The 19,883-nt window shown below is 42.6% G+C and overlaps 1 protein-coding gene across 4 annotated transcripts in view; it reads left to right on the top strand.

Annotated features, from left to right (window-relative positions):
- Positions 1–19,883, top strand: part of FAF1 (Fas associated factor 1) — a 178,172-nt gene that overhangs the window by 575 nt on the left and 157,714 nt on the right. For 2 of the 4 annotated variants that reach the window (XM_075037076.1, XM_075037078.1), the window contains exon 1: positions 2,669–3,973. The exons of 1 other annotated variant lie outside the window; for it this stretch is intronic. In XM_075037076.1, the coding sequence (XP_074893177.1) occupies positions 3,929–3,973 (45 nt within the window). In that variant the 5' untranslated portion in view covers positions 2,669–3,928. Of the gene's footprint in view, positions 1–2,668; positions 3,974–19,883 lie in introns of those variants that run through there. One more of the 4 variants, XM_075037074.1, reaches the window with a different exon arrangement.

Below are 19,883 nucleotides of genomic sequence, written 5' to 3'. Positions count from 1 at the left end.
CCCGTCACCTCTCGGCGGCCGAGGCGACCCGCTCGTCTGTTTTCTGCGTGACCGCTACGGGAAAGCGAATTTGAATGTAAACACGCGTGAGGCGGCAGCCCGGGGAGGTGCGTTAGCGAGGGAACCTGCCCGGCGGTCCCGCCGGATCCTCCCGCGCCGCTCTGCGGGGAAACCCGCCGCGGCCAGCCGGGCAGGGGCGGCAGGCGGCCGGGGCCTGACTTCCAGAGACACGACCAGTTCTCCTGGGATGAACCTGCAACCCGGGCCGCCGGTGGAAGCCGGGATGGCTTCTGCCCCTGGCTCGCCTTCCGACTGCGGTTGCTTCTCGCTTCGCCATGACGTTTTCCCGTACCGATTCCCACACTTGTTCGTGGAAATACGAGGGTGACAGGGAACGGACCACCTGCACACGCAGCAGGGGAAGCAGCTTTGCTCAAATTATCAGCTGACCCTCACTCACGCTCCTGCTAAAGGGGGGGGGGGAAAGCACGTAATTTTGAAGGGCCTCACTACCGTAATTCTTGGCCAGAAGTAAGAGTGCTAACGGTTTTGTAAACAAAAATACGAAAGATAATTTCCCTCAAAGTTAACTCTAGAACTATACGCATATAAATAGCATCTGTATATTCAAATATAATTGCTTTTCTGCATGGGGAAGGCATTTATATGCAAAACTTCGAACATTCAGTCAGACGGCTTATAAATGACTTATTTCGTGACTGATCAGTGCCTAAAATCCACAGGCTTTGGTGGCGTTACCTGTTGCCAACTTCTTGCTGAATTAGACCTGCAAGTCTTACAACAGTCTCCCATTTTCTTTTTCTGTTTGGTGTTTTTTTTCTTTCTTTCTTTTTTTTTTTTGGTTTGGTTTACAGTTCAGAATAAAGCCCCCATCTTCTGTTCATCACACCACATAAAAATAACTAAGTAATGTGTAGCTGGGGTGCTGCAGGCCTCCTGCAAGTAAAGCTGCCCGGCCAGAAAATGCTGTCAAACCTCCTTCACCATGTGGGTCTGTCAAAAATCTTTGCAGAAAGCACCTCGTTAATCCTCATCATTTCCTCTCAAGAACGATAAAGGTACCCCTCCTAAAACAGAAAGAGCTGCCCCAATCAACTCCAAAATCAGCAGCCAAAACACCTTCTGGAGGGAGGCATTATCGCTGGGTATCACAAAGAGGAGGAAAATAAGCGGCTCTAATGTGTCTGACACTCGTTGGAGGGGATAAAAAACCCACCTCGAGTGGCTCGGAGTGAGGGGTTGTGAGAAGAATAGAAACTTTTGCTGTGACTTGACCGTGAACTTTCTGTGATGTGGGGCACGTGCAGCTTTTCACTTTTTCTTCACGTTCTGGATCAATTCCTTCCTGGTTTGATCTAATATAGATATCATTATTTAAAATATGGCTGTAATAGATGTGAACGCCATGTAACTAATCTTGACAACATACCTATAGCTTCAGTTCGTGCCAGGAATTAATTGGCTTTAATCCAATTGCTAAAACTCGCTTTTCAGCCTTTATTATAGTTACTCTCTAGTAATGTGTGGGTGGATTTGTTTGTAATTTAGCATAGGCTGTCCCTGGCATTGCACCATACCTCGTACCTAGTACGGAACTGCCTGTAATATCAACCCGGTGGAAAAAAAAAAGGGTAGGTGTGAGGGCAATTGCTTTATCATCCCTCTGGTCGGTGGTGGGGAGCTCGAATTGTTAAGCTAACGTCAGTGGGCAATAAAAACCCCTTGGCAAACCCTGCCAACATAAACTAAGTCAGGAACAGGATAAAACTGAAAATCCAACTTCTCTGACGCTCTGGCTTTGCATCGTAAGTGGCATTTCAGCGTGGCCTCAACCCGCCCGAAGACCCTGAACGACTCTGCCGCCGCCGCCAGTCCCCCGCCCCAGCCGCCCTGCAGCCCACGCTCCCCAGCAGCGCCTGCAAACAATTCCCGGGAGTAGTTTTCTTGGGAACACAGACTCTCCTAAAGGTACAGTTTAACTTTTCATACGTCCCTATCCGCACGCAGCCTTTGTTCCCGGTCTTTCCCCACTGATGGACCCTGCCGCGGTGGGTGGTCGTGCTGTGTCCCCTGTCACCGTCCCCCCCCCTCCCCGCCGCTCTCCTCTCCCCGGTGCCAGCCCAGCGGCTGTGGCAGGCAGCAGGGAGCTCGCAGGCTCTGAAAAACTCATCTATAACCCTCACGGACGGAGGAGAAAAACTATAATAAAGAACGGTGTTTCCTAAAAACGGCAAAATAACTTGGTTCCAAGATTATCATCATGGAGCTTTATTAGCTAATAGGAAAGGTGCTCGATATACCCGTGACCTCAGGTAGCTGTGACACCCAAACAAAGAACGGAGGGACTGATTAGCAAATTGGTGTCTGAATGCGCATTTGTGTTTCACGTCAGCGCTAAGAGGGTAGGTGAACAGCATCAAGTTATAGGAAGCAGACTTAAAAAGCATTAATTACAGTTAGATTTGCATGACTTAAAAAAAATTATCCATGGTATATAAGGCAATTGCATCTTACAGAGCTGGAGTGCTAAGCTTGAGGGCCGCTGTGCAGATCACGGTCTGTCGGCTCAGAAACCTGTGAGAAATGCTTTTCCTTCTTTGAGAGAAGCACGAAGACGGGGAAAATCACCGTTTTCCCAAGCTCACCCCTCCTGCCCCCCGGCCCCAATCGGTGCATGCCCCCTGCCCCGGGGAGGTTCGGGTCACTCTGTGAGCCCAAAGTTACGGGTTGTCAGAGCAGACGGAAACCGCTCCGGGGACGGAGCCGCTGTATTCACCGACGCCATCCCGCCCTGTCCCCGGGGACGCGGAGGGATGCCCCGCTCCCGCACGGGGAGGCAGAGCCGCCCTCCGGCCGGCGGCTGCGGCGGCCCTTGTCCCCGTCCCCCCCCCAGCCCCGCGGATGGCGGGCCCGGCCCGGGCTGCCTGCACTCAGGGCCGCACCGACCCGTTAGGCCGCAGCCGGCGGCCAAGCCCGGCCGGGCCACCCCGCGGCGCCGCCGGACCCGAGGAGCCGCCGCCGCCGGGGACGGGGACCAGCCCCCGGGGCAGCGCTGCCCTCGGCCAGACCGAGCCGGGGGGCTGGAGCCGCCCCGGCGGCTCGGAGGAGCCGCTCCCGTCCGCTGAGGCCGGGCCGGGGCCGCAGCCGTTGACTCCCGGGAGGCCGAGGCGGTCGGTCGCCTCAGGAGAGGCCCGCGCGCCGGCCGCGGAGCTCCCTCCGCCGCTCGCCCGGACCGACCGACCGGGCGCCCGTGACCCCGCGACCCGGCGCCGGCACCTTCCGCCGGGCTCAGCGGCGGGGGCTCCTCTCGGTCCCCCTCCCCATCTCTCCTCTCCTCTCCCTTCCCGCGGGAACCGGGGCCGCGGCGGTGCGGGGGGGGCGGGGGGGGGGCGGCAGCGGCCGCCGGTGACCGCCGGCTGCCGGGAAGGCGCGGCCCCACCCCCTCCCCCGGCTTCGCGAGCGCTTGACAGGAGGGTGGTCACGTGCCGGCCGCAAAGCGCCTCTTTGCGACCTCAATGACAGGCAAAATGTGCGACAGGCGCTGTGGAGGCAGGGAGGGAGCGGCGCTGCCTCCTCCTCCTCCTCCTTCTTCTTCTCCTCCTCCTCCTCTCCGGGCCAGCAGCTGAGGCAGCGCTGCCCGCTCCCGGCCCCGGCCCGCTCCCGGCCCCCTGCCCGCCTCTCTCCTCCCTTCCCTTCCCTTCCCCTCCCCTTCTCTACCGGCCGCCGCCGCCGCCGCGCCCCCCCGACCGCCGCGGAGCTGCCAGGTGGGGCAGCCCGGGGGCGACCGCGGGAGCCTGAGAGGAACCCGGCGCCTCGATGAGCTCCTAGCTCCCACCCTGCCCCGTCCTCGCCGGCAGCAGCTCCAGGTGCGCGGGTCAGAGCAGAGCCGGGGACGCAGCTGGCTGCAATGGCGTCCAACATGGACCGAGAAATGATATTGGCTGATTTCCAGGTAAATTTCAAGCCGCCGCCGCCACGCAGCCGTGGCCTCTCGCTGCTTTTCTCTTTCTCCTCGTTGCTGTGCTGCTTGTTCTTTGTGGGAAGGTCCGGGGTGGCGGGTGTGAAGCCCACCCTCCAACGCCTCGGCTCTTTCTTTCTTTCTTTCTTTCTTTTTTTTTTTTTTTTGTCAGAAATGGGGAACATGTGCCCTCTTCTCTCAAGGTGCGTGAACAAAATGTCTTTAACTTAGAGAGTTTCAGTTTTTAATAAAAAAAAAAAAGCAAAAAAAAAAAGCATTTTCATCCACTTTGCTTGTTCAAACCCTCTACAACCACCCAGGCCCTGGGACAGCTGTGAGCCAGCTCACTTGGAAGAGGCAAATGCCAGGGAGGATACAAAACTCATCGCTCCTCATGATTTGTCACAGTGTTTATAATGAATCACTTACCGGTACTACAGATTAACGCTGAACAGAGGTGTTTCCATTATAACATCAACACTAACTTCATGGTTGCCTCAGCCTATGACTGTTGTAATGATGGTAAAACTCTTCCCACCCCATTCCAAACAACATGTTTGTGTAGAAAGGAGAAATATGCCCGTAAAAGTTCTTTGTCACCTTTTGTCCTCCCTACAAAAGGGTTATAACTGAACTTCAAACTCTTAAATCTTATTGCCAGAATAAAGTCCTTCTCTAAATAAAGGTGATGTGTTCAGGAGCCTGGTTAATCTGTTCAGTATATTGTTTCTTAATATCGCTTGTTTCTGTATTGTTTTTCTGAGAACAAGTAAACAAACAAGTGGAAGATACCTGCATTTAAAATAGTGGGGAGAGCCAAAAGCAGCTTGGAAGGGTATCAGATTATATTTGTGTATACCTTTTTAATATTTGCTTTTCAATCAATATTTTTTTTTTTTTTTAAGCTTTGTCCATTTGCAGCTGTTGTTCTTACATGGGTAGGCTCCTGGATATTCTGGGATTGAGTTGTAAAACTGCTGTTTGTATGTTCAACTTCTTAAAAGACTGTTTCTCAGCTGTTAGCAGTGAAACTATTTGATTTAGTTTAAAAAAAGTAATCCATTCATTCTGTGTGTGTGTGTTTAACAAGAATGTCTCTTTGGAATTACAGGTAGGGTGACTGTAGTGTACATTATGTAATTCCTCTTTTGCAAAAGGAATCTGATATCTCAGTGACGTAACATGCGGAGTTCCCAGCTGATAACAGGGAAGTGTTTTCCCTTTCTGTACCTGAGTATCTTACATCCATATTTATTAAAACGTTTAACAAATGTTTCTATAATGATCATTTATTTTTTTGTTCTTGGAGATACTTTTGTGTGCGTAAGGAGTGATGTCTCAATTTTGAGGCTGGGGTTTCATAAAGGAGTTCTTCCAGTAACAATACACTGTGTAAAAGGAAACTGGGACCCCAATTCTGCACTCATGCTATCGGAGACAGACTCTTATGGAATCCCACATTATTAGCTGAAACAGGTTTACATTCAGGAATTCCAGATGATGATGAAGTTAGTGGCTGGTGAATGTAAGATTATTTTTTTTTTTTAATAGCGTTTTCAGTCTGTATCCACTTTCCAAGTTTTTAGTGTCAGTGGTATTATGCAGTTCTGCAGTGTTTTTGTGCTTGGGTTTTGAAACCAATTAATAAAGGTATAAGAGCACCTGCAGTGTTTGGTACCACGAACACAAGTAAGTATTACTGCAAACTTGCAGATGGACAGTGGAGTCACAGAAACCAGTTGTAGATCAAGGACGACATAATGTGTCTGAACCTAGGACCCAGGAAATATTTTATCATGTAACAATGCTTATTTAAGAAGAACCCAAACCTTTTCCTCTTGTATTTCAGGAGACAACTTTGTTTTTCTGTTTCATGCTCTTTTTTTTCTTTTTTTTTTTTAAATAATATAAAGTTTCTCCCTGATTCTGAAACACTGAACTGTCATTTGTCATGCTGTTAAGGCTTCAGATTCGTAAAGGACAATGTCAATCATTATTGGGCCTCATATCTTTAGACTGTTACGAAATGGTAAAGGATTTTGGGTATTTTAAATACTTGATGGAATTTACAACTCACTCACTAAGACTTCAAAATGGAAAATAAAACATGTGTGAAGTAATTCTGCATGATTTTCCCTTCTATATTTTCTGTACCTTTTAATTAATAAATAAGTTTCTCAGAGTTCTGCTGCCATTTTCTATATTTGTGTGAGGTATCTTGTTGAAGAATGTTGTGCACATTGGAAATTTTAAAAGAAATTTTTTGTAACTTTGTTCAGCTAATCTTTGCTGAGTTAAATTGGGAGGGAAACTTCCATCACCATTTCACCCTTGCCTTTCCCAAGTTACATTTAAGAGGCATAGAGCAGTGGTCTTTGAACTTTTAAAACATGAAAGGGTTTTCCCTCCCCATAAAAAAATTTTCAGTGAAGGTGTAAGTATACTGATGTTTGATGCTTTTGCGAAGCTTTCATGAACTTATTTTGTATCTTTCAAAGCCAGTAGGGATTTTGCCATTGATTTCAACTAGAGCAGGATCTGGTATTGCATTTGGTTTTTACTTTTAGCTCTGATAGTTGTGACAGGTTACTTCTTCATTCTGAGGTACTAAAGAGAAACAGTTTTTAGAAATGTTTTGTATACATACATATATATACATACAAACATTGAATAATTTTATAAAATATTTTACCTATAGAGTAAAACACAGTAAGTGATCTACCAAAATATTTTTTCTTAATGTCTCAAAACAATTTAAGCCTGTTCTGTGTGGTTTATAATTATTTTTTTCCCTTCCCTTTTTTAATGAGGTTACTGTATGCTACCCAAGGAGTACAAAGCACATATTCATGCATGTGGGCTGTATAAGCAACCTGTCTAACTTTTCCTTCTTAGGCCCTCACTTAGGAAAGATTATGCAGAAGTTTAGCTTTATACGTGAGTAGTCTGATTGTTTTCAGTGGAAGCAGCCAAAGTATTGGAGTTAAGCGCACAAACAAGTTTTAGCTGTTTTACCGAAATGCAATTCAGAATTTCTCCACAAAGTGTCATTGCATATAGGAAAAACTCCATAGGAAAAAAACCAACAACTTGTGTTTGTAGCATAAATTATTTTAAAAAGGTAACTATGTGAATTGGTAAAAGAGTGATGCTGCAACATACCTCACATACTGGGGGAAATAAGGGCATATAATTTCTGTCAATTTTTCTTGACATTTCTGTTCTTTTGTTTGCGGTGTTTAACTGTAAAATGTTCTTCCATCTCCAGTGGGATACCCAGGTACTCACATGATACAAATATATTAATGATGTATGCAGTTTGGGATCCACTTTTCATTATAAAGAAACTAGATATTTCTTTTTTTTCTTTTCTTTTTTTTTTTTAAATTGCAAACTTTAGTTGCATTGAATTAGTTAAATTGGCATAGTTAAAATGTTCAGGAATGAAAAACAATCTTTGAGTATTGGCAGAAGTGTCAGATGTCGACATTTTTGTATGCTAGCACCTTTCCTTTTTTTTTACAGCTTCATTTAGGATGGGGACTAAAATTAGCAAGAATAGCTTTTTGTCATTATAAGTTATGTCCACCTATAGGACCACTTTATTCATGTTACGTGGTTGTCCTCACAACAACTCTAAATGTAGAGTGGGCCTAAGGGTTGGAGTTGCCAGCTCCTGAGTATCCATATATTTCAAGAACATCTGGCACATGAAGCTTCAGAAGGAAAGTTTTAATGGAATTCACAGTTTTCAGTGACCAAATAAATAAGTAGCTCAAGATTTGGTCTGGGTGGGAAGGCTTCGGTGTGGAATAGCAAAAATCAAAAAATCCCTGCTCCCATTGAAACAACAGATATCTAAGAGTTGTCTTCTCCTTCCCTCTGTCTTTCATCTATGTTAATTGTGAAATAAAGTTATGTGAGGTTTTTTCTTTTTACCTTTTTTTTTTTAAACTGAGTAATAGACTGCTTTGGTATGATTAAAACGCTTGTATATAAAAATACCCTTTTTTGAAGCTTCACCTTTGTGTCAGTCTTTTTCATAAAATCAGAGGCTTGTGGGAGGAGCAAGGGGGCATGGGGAAGGACGAACCTCATTGCCATCAGTTACAGAAAGGTGAGAAAGCATGCTAGATAATCATGTTTTCAGTTATAAAATTGACCATGACATTGATACATCAGGTTATTATTCTTAATTTTATTTTTTTTAAATGTAACCATAATTCAAACTACTCATTTCCTTCTGGAATAGCTAAAATTAAAGAAACTGGAGAATTTTTTTCACTTGGAAGTTAACACAGTGCTGTTAAATAACTGACAAGATAACAAGATATACTTTTAAAGATATATATTTTTTTTTGGTGGTTATGAAAATCATCTGTCTGCTTTAGCCCTGTACAAGATTATCTCTGTTATGCACACTGTTTTCACTGTCTAATAGTCTATGTGCAGAATTTACATGTGTATTAATTTTTTGGGGGGTGCTAAGGGAGCTTTGCTTTCTTCTGTTTGTGTTGGCATGCTGCCTCAGGTTTTCTGTCACTTTTAAGTTATTGCCAGTATGAAAATTTGGTGGGTGAAGAAGGTAGGCAGATACCAGAACAGCTTTGAGGCAGTACTGTTGATTCTTGCCCTGGACCGTGGCTTATGCTGGGGGCTGGAAAGAGTGTTTCAACCATTTTATGTACGGGTAAACCATCCACAAAGGGGTTTTGAACAAGTAGCAAACTTGATGTCCTTAATGTTGATTTCTGAAAGAAATTGTGTTGTTTTTTCATTAAAGCATTGGAGCAGAAAGGACCGTTCTTGATTTGTTTGCAGACTTTCTGTGAAGTGTTTGGCAATTCAGTTGGAACAAGGTCTTCAACAAAAGACAGGTGCTGAAGAGACTTCCAATCAAAGTTTAAATCTTTGGAAAGTGTCCTCCAACTTATGTTTAAAGTTCTTGGGGGCCTACATTTTCATCAGAAAGTCTCCCTAGGCACCTCAATATCTGGATTTATATGTGTTCAGATCTGTCTGAGCTTAAAACCTCAGTCTTGCTCATACCAAACCATTCTTTTGTGTGGCCTCTTGGTAGAATATAATGCAGTGGGTGCTCCCAGAGCACACCTGCTAGGCTGAGCTCTGCAGCTCTCTCCGTAGTAGTTGGAAGGAAACCCAGTACTCTGTAGGTTAGAAATCAGGGTTTGGGATAGACAGGTTTGTTTCTACAACCCCCTCATACTGGGTATCTTTAGGTAAAAGTGGGCTCTGCTAAGTTTCTAATAACTAGGTGTCAAGGTACTCAGCACTGCTTCACCTGACCTTTTTTTTGTGGATATAGGTTACTATATCCTTAGCTAAATTTTGAAACAGTTAACAGGGCCATTTTTCAGTGTGAAAAAGAGGACCTTAGGATACTGTAGGATGGTGAAGCTTATACCTATGAGGCCTCTTAATTTACATTTTGATTATAATTCTTTTTAATCCTTGTTGCTTTTTATCGCATCTTGTAATTTTGTGCATTACACTGTCAGTAACAGCGTTGGAACTGGTAGTTGGACCTCTTGGTTTGCAACACAATTGGTTTTGTTTGCTGTAAATGGCCTTAGGGTCAAGAGACACGATAAAAGCATACTGCATGCTTAGTGTGTTTTAGTTTGGTTATTTTCATTGTTGTCTGCTACCAAGACCATCGCTTGTATTAATTTGTCCTTTGTGTGTTTCTGAAGAATCAACAGTTTAATTTCTTTAGATACTTTTAGACTCAGCTGTAATTCCAAAGCTCACGTTCATCAGAACAAAGGCCTTTAAACTGAAGGCGAAGTGGATTCCAGAGTCACAAATAAGAAATTGGAGTAAGAGCAATGTCCATTTAGAAACATGATAACTTGGATGTTTCCACTGATAGCTGTTTATGGAAAAGCCAGCTAATTTCTCTCATATAAGGACAGATATTTAATTAGAAATACTATCTGACTTTTGTAGAGAAGAAAGAGGACACTATGATTGGTGTGCATTACAGCCCTGCTGTAAGAACCTAAACAGTTTACCACTGGAGCACTGGTTCATCTTTAGAAAGAGGTTTATGCTGTTCTTTTCATTCAATTACCTTGAAAAGACTCTTCACATCATAGTAAACATGTCACCATTTCCATCAGCCCATTCATATAGGTATTTGGGTTAGTAGGTCACTGAAACAGATTGAGAGGTGGTAGCTGCAGGATCCTTTTACAAATGCCATGACAACTAATACTAATTATAATACTGAAATTATTAATTATATGTACTCCTAGAGGCTAGGAATGTGCTTTCATTGAGAGGTAATGTGGAAGTTATTTGACACATTGAAAAGAAAATATGGCTAATATTTCTTGGTAAGCAAAGATCATTTAAAATAAACACACTTATTGAGTTCATGTTTTTGTGTGGAAGGAGGTGTGGGAAAGGAGAGGATGAGGATTTGAGTGAGTTGCTACGTGTCTTAAGGGGTCCTGAGAATTTCCCATTTTCAGAATATTGAATTGGTGCTGGGAAGTCTGAAAGGGTAGAATTTCCCCCTCTGTTTGGACAGTTCTCATGGTTCAGTTACCATTGCAAGCCTAGTTTTTATGCGTTTCCGTACTAGAAGCAAGAGTTAATAGCCTATTAAAGGAACCACATGGCAAATCTTTGATAGGATTTCATATTTTTCTAGTCAGTGGGTAAGTCTGTGCGTTTGTGGAGCAGCCATTAGGTGATTCCTTTCTTTTAACTACTGTAAGAACTAGAATCAAAAGCCTGGAGAAGTACCTAACATTTTATTTGTCCCGCATCATTTGGATGAAAGGAAATGACATGCTTACTGGCTGGATTGATACCTACTAATTAAGCCCATTTTTTAGAGTTGACTTGATAATGTGCAATTGTAAAAACAACTGCTCAAAGAGGAAACTAAAGCCCTAATGTATGCATTACATGTTGTTTTGTCTATCAAAGTAGTCATCTGCTGGTCCTCTATGTCTAACTGGTTGAGCAGGTCTTTGTTCTGCGGGAGTAGTTATGCTTTCAAAAGATAATTCATTAAAGCTGAAGGTCTTAAGAGATGTTTTGAAACTAGAACAGACTACGTTAGCCCTTGAGTTACTTAATATAGGTTTCATATTTTACCTATTGCAGGAAGCAGTTTGTAAAGACAAGAACTCCAAAACTGAGTCACCTCTATTATTATTATTCTTTTTAAAGGTCAGGTTGTTTGTGTGAGCAAATATCAAAGGTGCCATATCAGCTCAGGTCGAAGACCTAGCTGGCCTAATGTCTCATCTGCAGCAGTGGCTGGTTCTTAGGAAAGAACTGAAACAGACAGAATTTGAATGGATTTGCCTCATCCTAGTTTCTGGAAGTCAGCACTTTAAGACCTTGATGATGGGGTTCGATATAAGACTTTTGGAAATTAACTGTGTCAGCTTGAGTTAGTCTTGTGTTCTTCAACTCACTGAGTTCCTCAGAGACATCTGAGTAGTTTTGTGATGTGTGAGCTTGCTCTGTAGAAGCTGTGTTCGCTTTTCCTCAGTATGTCATATATATTCATGTATTTACTAATTCTATTCTGTATACTTTATTGGCATTTCTGCTATTTCTTATGGTACAGAAGTCAAATGTGTCTGAACTGTAGAAATCTTAATGCCTTCTGGTTTGCACCCCAGTAAAATTCACCAAAAGCTAATGTCAACACTGTGGGAATGTGAGGTTGATTTAACCTTTAGTTAAGGCTGATTTAAAGAGCAGTCTGTGTAAAAAAACCAAAACAACACAAAATTCATATTTCAGTTCCTTGAAAATTTTGGGTACTATCATATGGTCCTGGTGGTTTGTTCTGTATGTCTCTGCTGACACTTTAGGATGAGAGAGTTCTCAGTAAAGAGCAGCTTTGTTATAGGATGGTCTCCAAGTTTCTCTGTAGTGAATATGAGTGCACAGAATTAATTTAGCTTTTACGATATGCCCTTACCTTCTTTGAATACTTCTTTAGTATCTTCTTCCTTTGGTCCCACTGACTTACTGGCAGGCTTCCTTGTCCTGATGCTTTTAAAAGCTGATATAATTTTGATGTCTTTGGATTTTTTTTTTTATTTTTTTTTTAAGCAGTCCTTGTTGGCCTGCATTATGGTATGACCTGTGCTTTGCTGGGATTTGACTGTTCTTCTGTTTCCCTATTTTGGATACCATTTCCAGTTTTTGAAGAATATGTCTGCTCCTTGTGGTCCTGTTCTTTACCAAAAAAATATAAGTGTTTGTGGAATGTTGAGGAAAGTATTTTTTGTATGGATTAGTACTCTTCCTTTGTGTGCTTATCTGCAAAGTGGTTTTTATTTATTCTTCAGTTGTTTTTAAGGTTCTACTACTTCTGAGGCAATGAGGAGAAAGGAGATGACTACAAATATCCAGTAAGCAACAGTGTGTGTCTGACCCCAGCAGTTCTTTTCTGTTTTCCATCAGTTTTTCTTCTCATGTGATAAAGTATAAGATACTGTAAAAGCAAAATGACTGTGATTCAGGAAATCATTGGGTTTTTACCTTCACTGAGATACTTTTAATAAAGCATTAAACAAGCAGAGAACCTTTGGGATAACCCTAACTAAAGCTTTTTGTAGTTGTTGGGTAAAGGCTGTCTTCAGTCCTCAGAAAAGACAAATGGGTTTAGTAGTCCAGAGTACTAATTAATGGGTACTGACTTTTGTTTTGTTTTGGTTTTTAATTCAGTTTGAGCACTGCTCTTTGTGTGTAGCGCATGTGGCTTAAACGCTAGAGTGTTAGCATGGGGCTTGGGAGGCTAGAGTTCATGTCTTGGCTCAGCTCATGGGCTTCCTAGGGATGTGCGTTCGTGGTATTCTGGAAGCAGAATTTCCTCCAGAGTCTTGAGAGTGTTCAAAGTCTGCTGGAAACCATTTGAAAGTGGTTAGTGTGGTGCCAAGTTAGCTGGTTCTGCTAAGAAGTGGTTAGAGCTTCATGCTACCGGTTTAGACTTTGTACCCTGCTTGCTTTGTTCAGAAGGCTTGCAGTCATCTCGGAGCACGGGCAAAGTTCGCTCTTGTCTGCTTGGTAGCTAATAGATAGAAATGTCTTCTGTGACCTTCAGAAATCTAATTTTTTCTTTTTTTCCTCCCCATTCCTTCTGTAGAAAGGGACTAATGCTTCCTTATTTCAGAATATTGCTTAAAGTGGTGCGCAAATAGTACAACAATGAAGCTTGGTAAATAGTTGGGGGTGGGAGTTGAAATGCATTGGGCAGAACTTTAGCCCGGCATATTTGCCTAAACCCTTTCTCAATTTCTGATACTGGTAAGTCTATTAGCTTGTTTTTCTTAAGCGAACAGCTGGTGAATCTGCTTAATTTTTACCAGATGGTCTTCTGAGTTATGTAAAAACAGAGAAGCATTCTTATCTCTTCGTTTAGATGCTTGCAGTAGGTGACCTTTCAGTTTGCGTCTCAGTCGATATGCCTGGATGTTTTTTTTTAAGTGTTTGTCTGAAACAGAAAGAAGTAAAAGTTAATTTAATAACCACGGATGACTCATAATAAGACCAGTCTCATTACATCAGTAGGTTTGTTGCAAGGTTAGAATGATAGGGGATGCCACAGAGGGGCACGTATGTAGCTGGTGTTGCAGGCTGTGGAGGTGGTCTTGAGACAGGCGGGACTCTGGGATGAGCAGAGCCGAGGTACCAAAAAAATCTCAGTTGTGAGTGTCCAAATGTGCCGAATCTCTTGATAGCCCAGAGGCGAGTTATGGATCCTAAATCCGATATTATGGTACTAAAGCCCTTACTTGCTTGGCTGAGCATACTGGTTTAACTTTACTTGTTTTTGGGGAACAAGTGTTAGGCTTTGTTTCAGTAGCTTTGAAGTAATTACCATTGCAACAGTGTATGTGTGAATTTTCAAGACAATTTTCTCACTTACTAATGTGTCATAGGTGAATTAGTGTCCTAAAGCTTTCTAGGTTTGAGTAGACTTCTAGCAGATACAATGTGGAGCTGCCCTTGGCTGCTTTATAGACTTTTAATTATTTCTTTGATTACTGAGCTACTGTCCTCATAAGGGATAGGTAGGGGAAGCAAGCTACTATGTTTCACTCTAGAAACAGGAAACTTGGGGCCAACCCCAAGTTGTTTAAACAACCCAAGTTGTTTAAAAATCTTACATCCAGAAACCTGATTTTTATTAGGAATGCTTAGAAAGGGAATTACGGTTTCTTCTAGCCCTAGTAGCCACATAGTGGGCTGCACTAGTATGCCAGGAGACTGAGGGAGGCCATTCTTCCCCTCTACTTGGTACTGGTGAGACCACTACTACCAGATTACTGTGTCCAGTATCAGTCCCTCCACTGACAAAGTGGAGCAAGTCCAGTGGAGGGCTGCCTAGGAAGGGAGGAGGCTGGAGGGTATTTTGTGAAAGATGAGGTTAAGGGAGCTGGTTTGTGTAGCCTGGAAGAGAAGGCTAAGGGAGGCTCTAGTTGCTGTCTCAACTATACAGTGGGTGATAGCAGACAATATAGAATCAAATTTCTCTTGGACTTGCACAGTCCGAGGATGAGAGGCAGTGGATACAGGTTACAGCAAGGGAAATTATAATTAAATATAAGGAAAAAAAAATTCCCAGTGAAGGTGGTGAAACACTGGAACAAGCTGCCCAGAGAGGCTACAGACTCTCTGTCTTTGGAGATATGCAAAACCTGACAGGAAGCTGAAGTGTGTCTGTGAACTGATCTGTCTGGTTGTAATTGAAGAGGTGAATAAAACAGCAAACTAAATTTTGGTTATATTGCAGGGGAAGTATGCAAGGAGGTAAGTAATATCCTTTGCTATATCTCATATGCTATTAAGAACAGCTCCGAGTCGTTTTTTTTTTTGTTTTTAAGCTGCTGACCTGGAGAATTCAGCCATCCTTCTGAGCAGGTTAGTGGCCTGTATTCAAAAAGAGTTTTCCATGCTCCTAATCTCTCTTATCTTTTGAAGAGTAAGTTACCGAAGGGATAGTAAATTGATTTTAACAGTATTTGTTCTTTGCCGGTGTTTTTTATTTCTCTTTAAAACCTCATGTATCTTATGGAATAGGGTTAGCTCTACCTGCATTGCTGTATCTAGTGATAAAAATTTATTGGGTACTTTCAAAAGTAAGCGTTTCCTAGGGTGCTGTCTGTGCTGTTGCAGTGGATGGAGGTGTATTAGTGCTGGCTTCCTGGGGTTTTGTAGGAGATCCCAAAGGGTGAAAGCTTTTTTCCTCAGTGATCTCACCTGTTGAATCTTTTGGTGCCTTAATGTAGTTGTTTCTTTGGGCATTGTAGTTTTATAAATATTAAAAAAGATGGACTGTGCTACCGTTGCAACAAAATGCTGATGACAGAAAGCTCTTTTCTCCTTTTTCATCCAGCACAGGAGAGTCTGTATCAGCTGTTTCGGTGTCTGAGGACTAGGCATCAGATTGAATCACAGTAGCTTAGTCTTATTCTGAGACAGATGGATGTGATATTAGTGAGAGGGAAAAAGTCTGTAGTTGACAACTGGTGTGACTCTACCCTAGGGATCAGTTGTCTGAGTTTGTTGCTGTTCTGGGTACTTGGAGCTATGGCTCCAATTTTGTCCTTTTGGTTATGTGGACTGAGTAATGGTACCTGTATTTGCATCTGCTCTAAATTACTGCAGGAGGCTGCAGCTGAGGATGTTAACTGCAGAGTGCATGTGGAGATTAGTTAGGCACAAAGTGAAGTATTTTTTCCAGCTGACTTCTACAGGAGAGAGTGGTGCATGGTGTAATTCGCAGCCATCTGTCTGCCTGATTTTAATGGGCCTGAACCTGTTGTGCAAAATGTTCTAGGCTAAAGCCTAGTTTGAGTTAGCTTAGAGGTCCCTGTTTGGGGAAAATATAGCTACCGTTGGTAGTCAAAGGAAATACGGAATTGTTCAACAATACTGTTGAGAGAGGCAGACTTCTAAGTCCTCCATATCCAACTACTGGCTGTCAGGCTGAATGTGGTCTTTGGATACTTTTGACTGCTGCATTTTGCCTTGGCGAGAAGGGGAATGGTGCCACAGGTGAGATAAAGTCTGTCTTGCTGCCAAATACCATTTGCTCCCAGCTTCTGTGCAACAACTGCCACCCACTATCTGTCGGGGCAACAGTAGCCTGACTCTGTATTTGAGTCAGCAACAGCTGTTTGTTGCTTTCCCAGCTTTTGCAGAAGTAACAGCCCGGCTCTCTGTGTTAGGAGCAGCAGTTGTCCCTTCCAGCTTCGCTGTGTAACAACTGCCTGGATCTCTGCAGCAGGTGCCGGAGGAGCATTTTCAACAGCAGCTGCTGCCAGATGGGGAAGTCAGCTGCTTTCCTGTGATGTGGAGGTAGGCTAAAGCCTGCGCTGTTGAAGTGGGGGGTCACAGAGGGTCTCAAAACCCAGATCCAGCTGTTACGGCTGCTGGGGTCAGACCACCCTGCAAGGGATTTAGAAGAGCAAGTCTGTCATCCTGCATTATAGCTTTCTGGAAGCACCTCCTAGGTTTGTCTTGAATGCCTTGAATTCTGTCAGCCCTCCGATTTTTCTCCTAGTGAATTTTTCCTCAGTGGCTACTTTGCTCCTTTTATGTAACAGTGATTAAGATTACTGTGCCAGTTAAATAGGACCCCTAATGGTTAGCTGTGAATCTTTCCAAGGGTAAGCTCTCCACCACTAAGGTGATGGTTAATCTGTGAAGCTACCTGAAAAAGATTTGGAGAAGTGCTCTGAAATTTTATCATATGCAAATCTAAATCTGCCTGGTGGAAACACCTAACCTGGCCTGGAAAAGCAGGATGGTAAGAAAGTGGTTTTAACATTCAGTAACTTTTAATCTTCAGAATCTGATTTTATTCATTCAGCGCAAAGCAATAGTTTTCTCATGGTCACATTCATTTTCCTCTTGTGTGGCCTGAAAAAAACACAGAAGGGACTGCACAGTCACTGGAGCTGCTGTGAAGGGCAAAAATGCTATCCTAGATTTAGAGGAAATGCAGAGAGGAGGAGGAGAAGGAACTTGTTCTACCGTTTCTTCCCCTTTGTCCTTCAGAAAAATTCTTCGGTTTCTTTTTGACGTGTAAAGGTTTACAAATCAGCGAGGCTTGAAGGTTTTACCTTGACTGTGGTGGTTTGTTTCTTTCAATTTGATGACTTAGAGGATGTGCTGGTTGTTGATTGAATCAAGAGTTGGTAGTATTCTGGTAGGAATTTTCTTCTAAAATATTTAATGCCTTTTATTAAGTAGGTCTCTTATGAAAATAAAGCTGAATAAAACTTGTGAATAAAAAAAAAATAAATTTCTCCTCAACGGGTATCACTTTACTTGCTTAGCAACAAAGATGTGTTTTTGCGTCTTTGGAGCTCATCTACTTTGCTATATTTTGAAGTTTTTTTTTCCTTCTGTTTCTGTGCAAATTTAACATGATTTCTTTTCCTAGTCAATTATTTTTTTGTTTGTTTCTTGCTTGGGTAGAATGAAAAACATAAAGATTTTTTTGCTCATTTTTATGTATTGTAAGTAAACCCTGTGACTTTTAGTCTACCTTCCTAGATAAGTAAGGCATATAGCCTTATGGTACCCAGGTGTCCCCTGGGCTCATACCAATTAAATTATTCCAATTTTCATGAAAATACAGCCAGGTAACACGGAAAGAAGTCCATCAAAAGAAGCTCTTATAAATATTCCAGCCATAGGACAAGCTTAAATCATCCCTTGCAATTAGGGATGAGAGACAAACCCACAAGGAACCAGACTTTGTTAATTTCGGTGCTCACAGAACCTGCTGGTTTCCTGTGTGTGTTTCCCTACAGAAAACAAAGGCAGAAGCAGTACCAGGTTGTTCTGGGACTAATCTGCTGCTACAGAGCCCTTGATGTCACGTCATGCTTGCCAGTGAGGGACTACCTGTCTCGTGTGCTTAATTTCTTAGGGAAAATTAAAGACATGCAAACCAGATGATTTTCTTGAATTTACCTTCCATGACATGACACAGTTAAAACCAAGCTATTGTTAATTTTTGATTTGGTTTTGTTTTGGTTTTTTTCTTGGTCTTGCTGATGGATTATGACTTGGGGGAGGGATTTGTATGTGGTAGTGTGTAGTGTCTGAATATTGAAATATTATTCTGAAGGATCTTAGTTTGCTGCAACTGTAACATTAACAGGGTGTTGAAGAAGATCTTGGAATGTCTATTTTGTGGTTACATTGATAAGTAGCACTCACTCATTCACTGTTGGCATTCAGAAATGTTTGTTTTCTGTTTTATTGACAACTAGCAAAAACAGTCCATCTGGAAAGTGAAATCTTAGTTTTAGAACTCCTCAAAATCAAACATTTAAAGTGATTGTAAAAATGCTCCAAGGGTTTTCAACAAAACTGCTTTTCTTGGGTATTGAGAATTCTGATGGTTTTGATTTTTAGTTAGTGTTTACACCTGCCCATTCCTGTTACTCAAAGACTCTGCGTTACTAAGAGAGCAAGAGCAAGGTTCTATTTTAGATTGTAAATCACCAACAAGATGATTTAGGAAGGATGCAGACATACAAGTGAATTAGTTGCTTAATTACTCTGCCTCTACTGTGATGAGGTAACTACTTTCACTGTGTGCTCTGGCAGAAGGGTAAGCTAATTTTGTTTAGTTTATCTAAAACTGGATTTCAGTTTACTGAAAGGGTTGTCAGGCATTGGAACAGGCTGCTCAGGGAGGTGGTTGAGTCACCATCCCTGGGGGTGTTCAAGAAATGCGTAGACATGGCACTTCAGGACATGGTTTAGTGGGCATGGTTGGGTTGACGGTTGGACTTGATGATCTTGGAGGTCTTTTCCAAACTTAATGATTCTATTCTGCTCTTTTAGAAAAGAGTTGAAGGAGCGTCTGGATGACGGTCTTAGTCATATGGTTTAGCTTTAGGTAGTCCTGCAAGGGGCAGGGAGTTTGACTTGATGATCCTTATGGGTCCCTTCCAACTTGAGATATTCTATGATTCTATGATCTCAAAATAAAAATATGCCAAAATGAGCTGAATCAATCTGCTGTTAGTATGGGCTAAGAGTGTGCATATGGACAGTTGCAAGTCAGCTGAGCTGCAGGGATGATATGAAGAGGGGGCAACTAAAATCAGTATTTGAGCCCTGAATTCTAAGTACCCCCTCCTCAACTTCATCTGCACAGTCCAGGGCTGAAAACAACACATTGTTGGTCAGGTTCTTATTGTAGGTTGGAACACTACTTAGTTCTTAGGTCACGCAGAGTTTGCAGGGCTGATAAATGAGAAATAGTAACTCTTTATTTCTGTAATGGCCAGATTTTTAAGTGTATTTCACTTGACTGTAAACCGAACCTCAGGCTGTCACTTCTGCAAAACTTTTTCTCAAAGTAAGACTACTTTGCAGCAGAGCTATTGACATCGATTTCAATGGCAGGTTTATTGTAGTATGAACCCTCCTGTGATTTCAGAAATGACAAGCTCAAGCCCTGCACTCCTCAAGCTTGCCTGGTGTAAGTGTATATAACCTTCTCATTTGCTATAGAATGTGTTAGTGTCTCATTTTTAACTTCAGAAGTAACTGCAAGAAGTAATGGAAGAGAAGGCAAAATGATGCTTCTGAAGAGCAAAACTGTATTTTTAAAATTTTTTTTGGCATTCCTGATGAAAAGTGGGTGAAATTCAGTATTAACACAGCATGCTGTGAGCAATGGAAGAAATTTTGTCTTGTTTCAGAGAGAATCAGTCTGGCCTTGAGAGCATCGTGGATCAATAGAAACTGCTACCTCCCCTCTGCAGGCAAAAAAATCTCTAAAATGTCTTCTTGTGATCCTCGCGGTCCTCCAGACTGGTCCATTTTGTGTAGACATACTGCATGTAATGCCTCATATGTGTGGAACTCTTCA

The sequence above is a fragment of the Buteo buteo genome, chromosome 10 (genome assembly GCF_964188355.1).
Source record: "Buteo buteo chromosome 10, bButBut1.hap1.1, whole genome shotgun sequence".
NCBI classification, from domain to species: Eukaryota; Metazoa; Chordata; class Aves; order Accipitriformes; family Accipitridae; genus Buteo; species Buteo buteo.
Note: the sequence above shows the minus strand (reverse complement) of the source record. Positions and strands in the feature narration are given on the sequence as shown.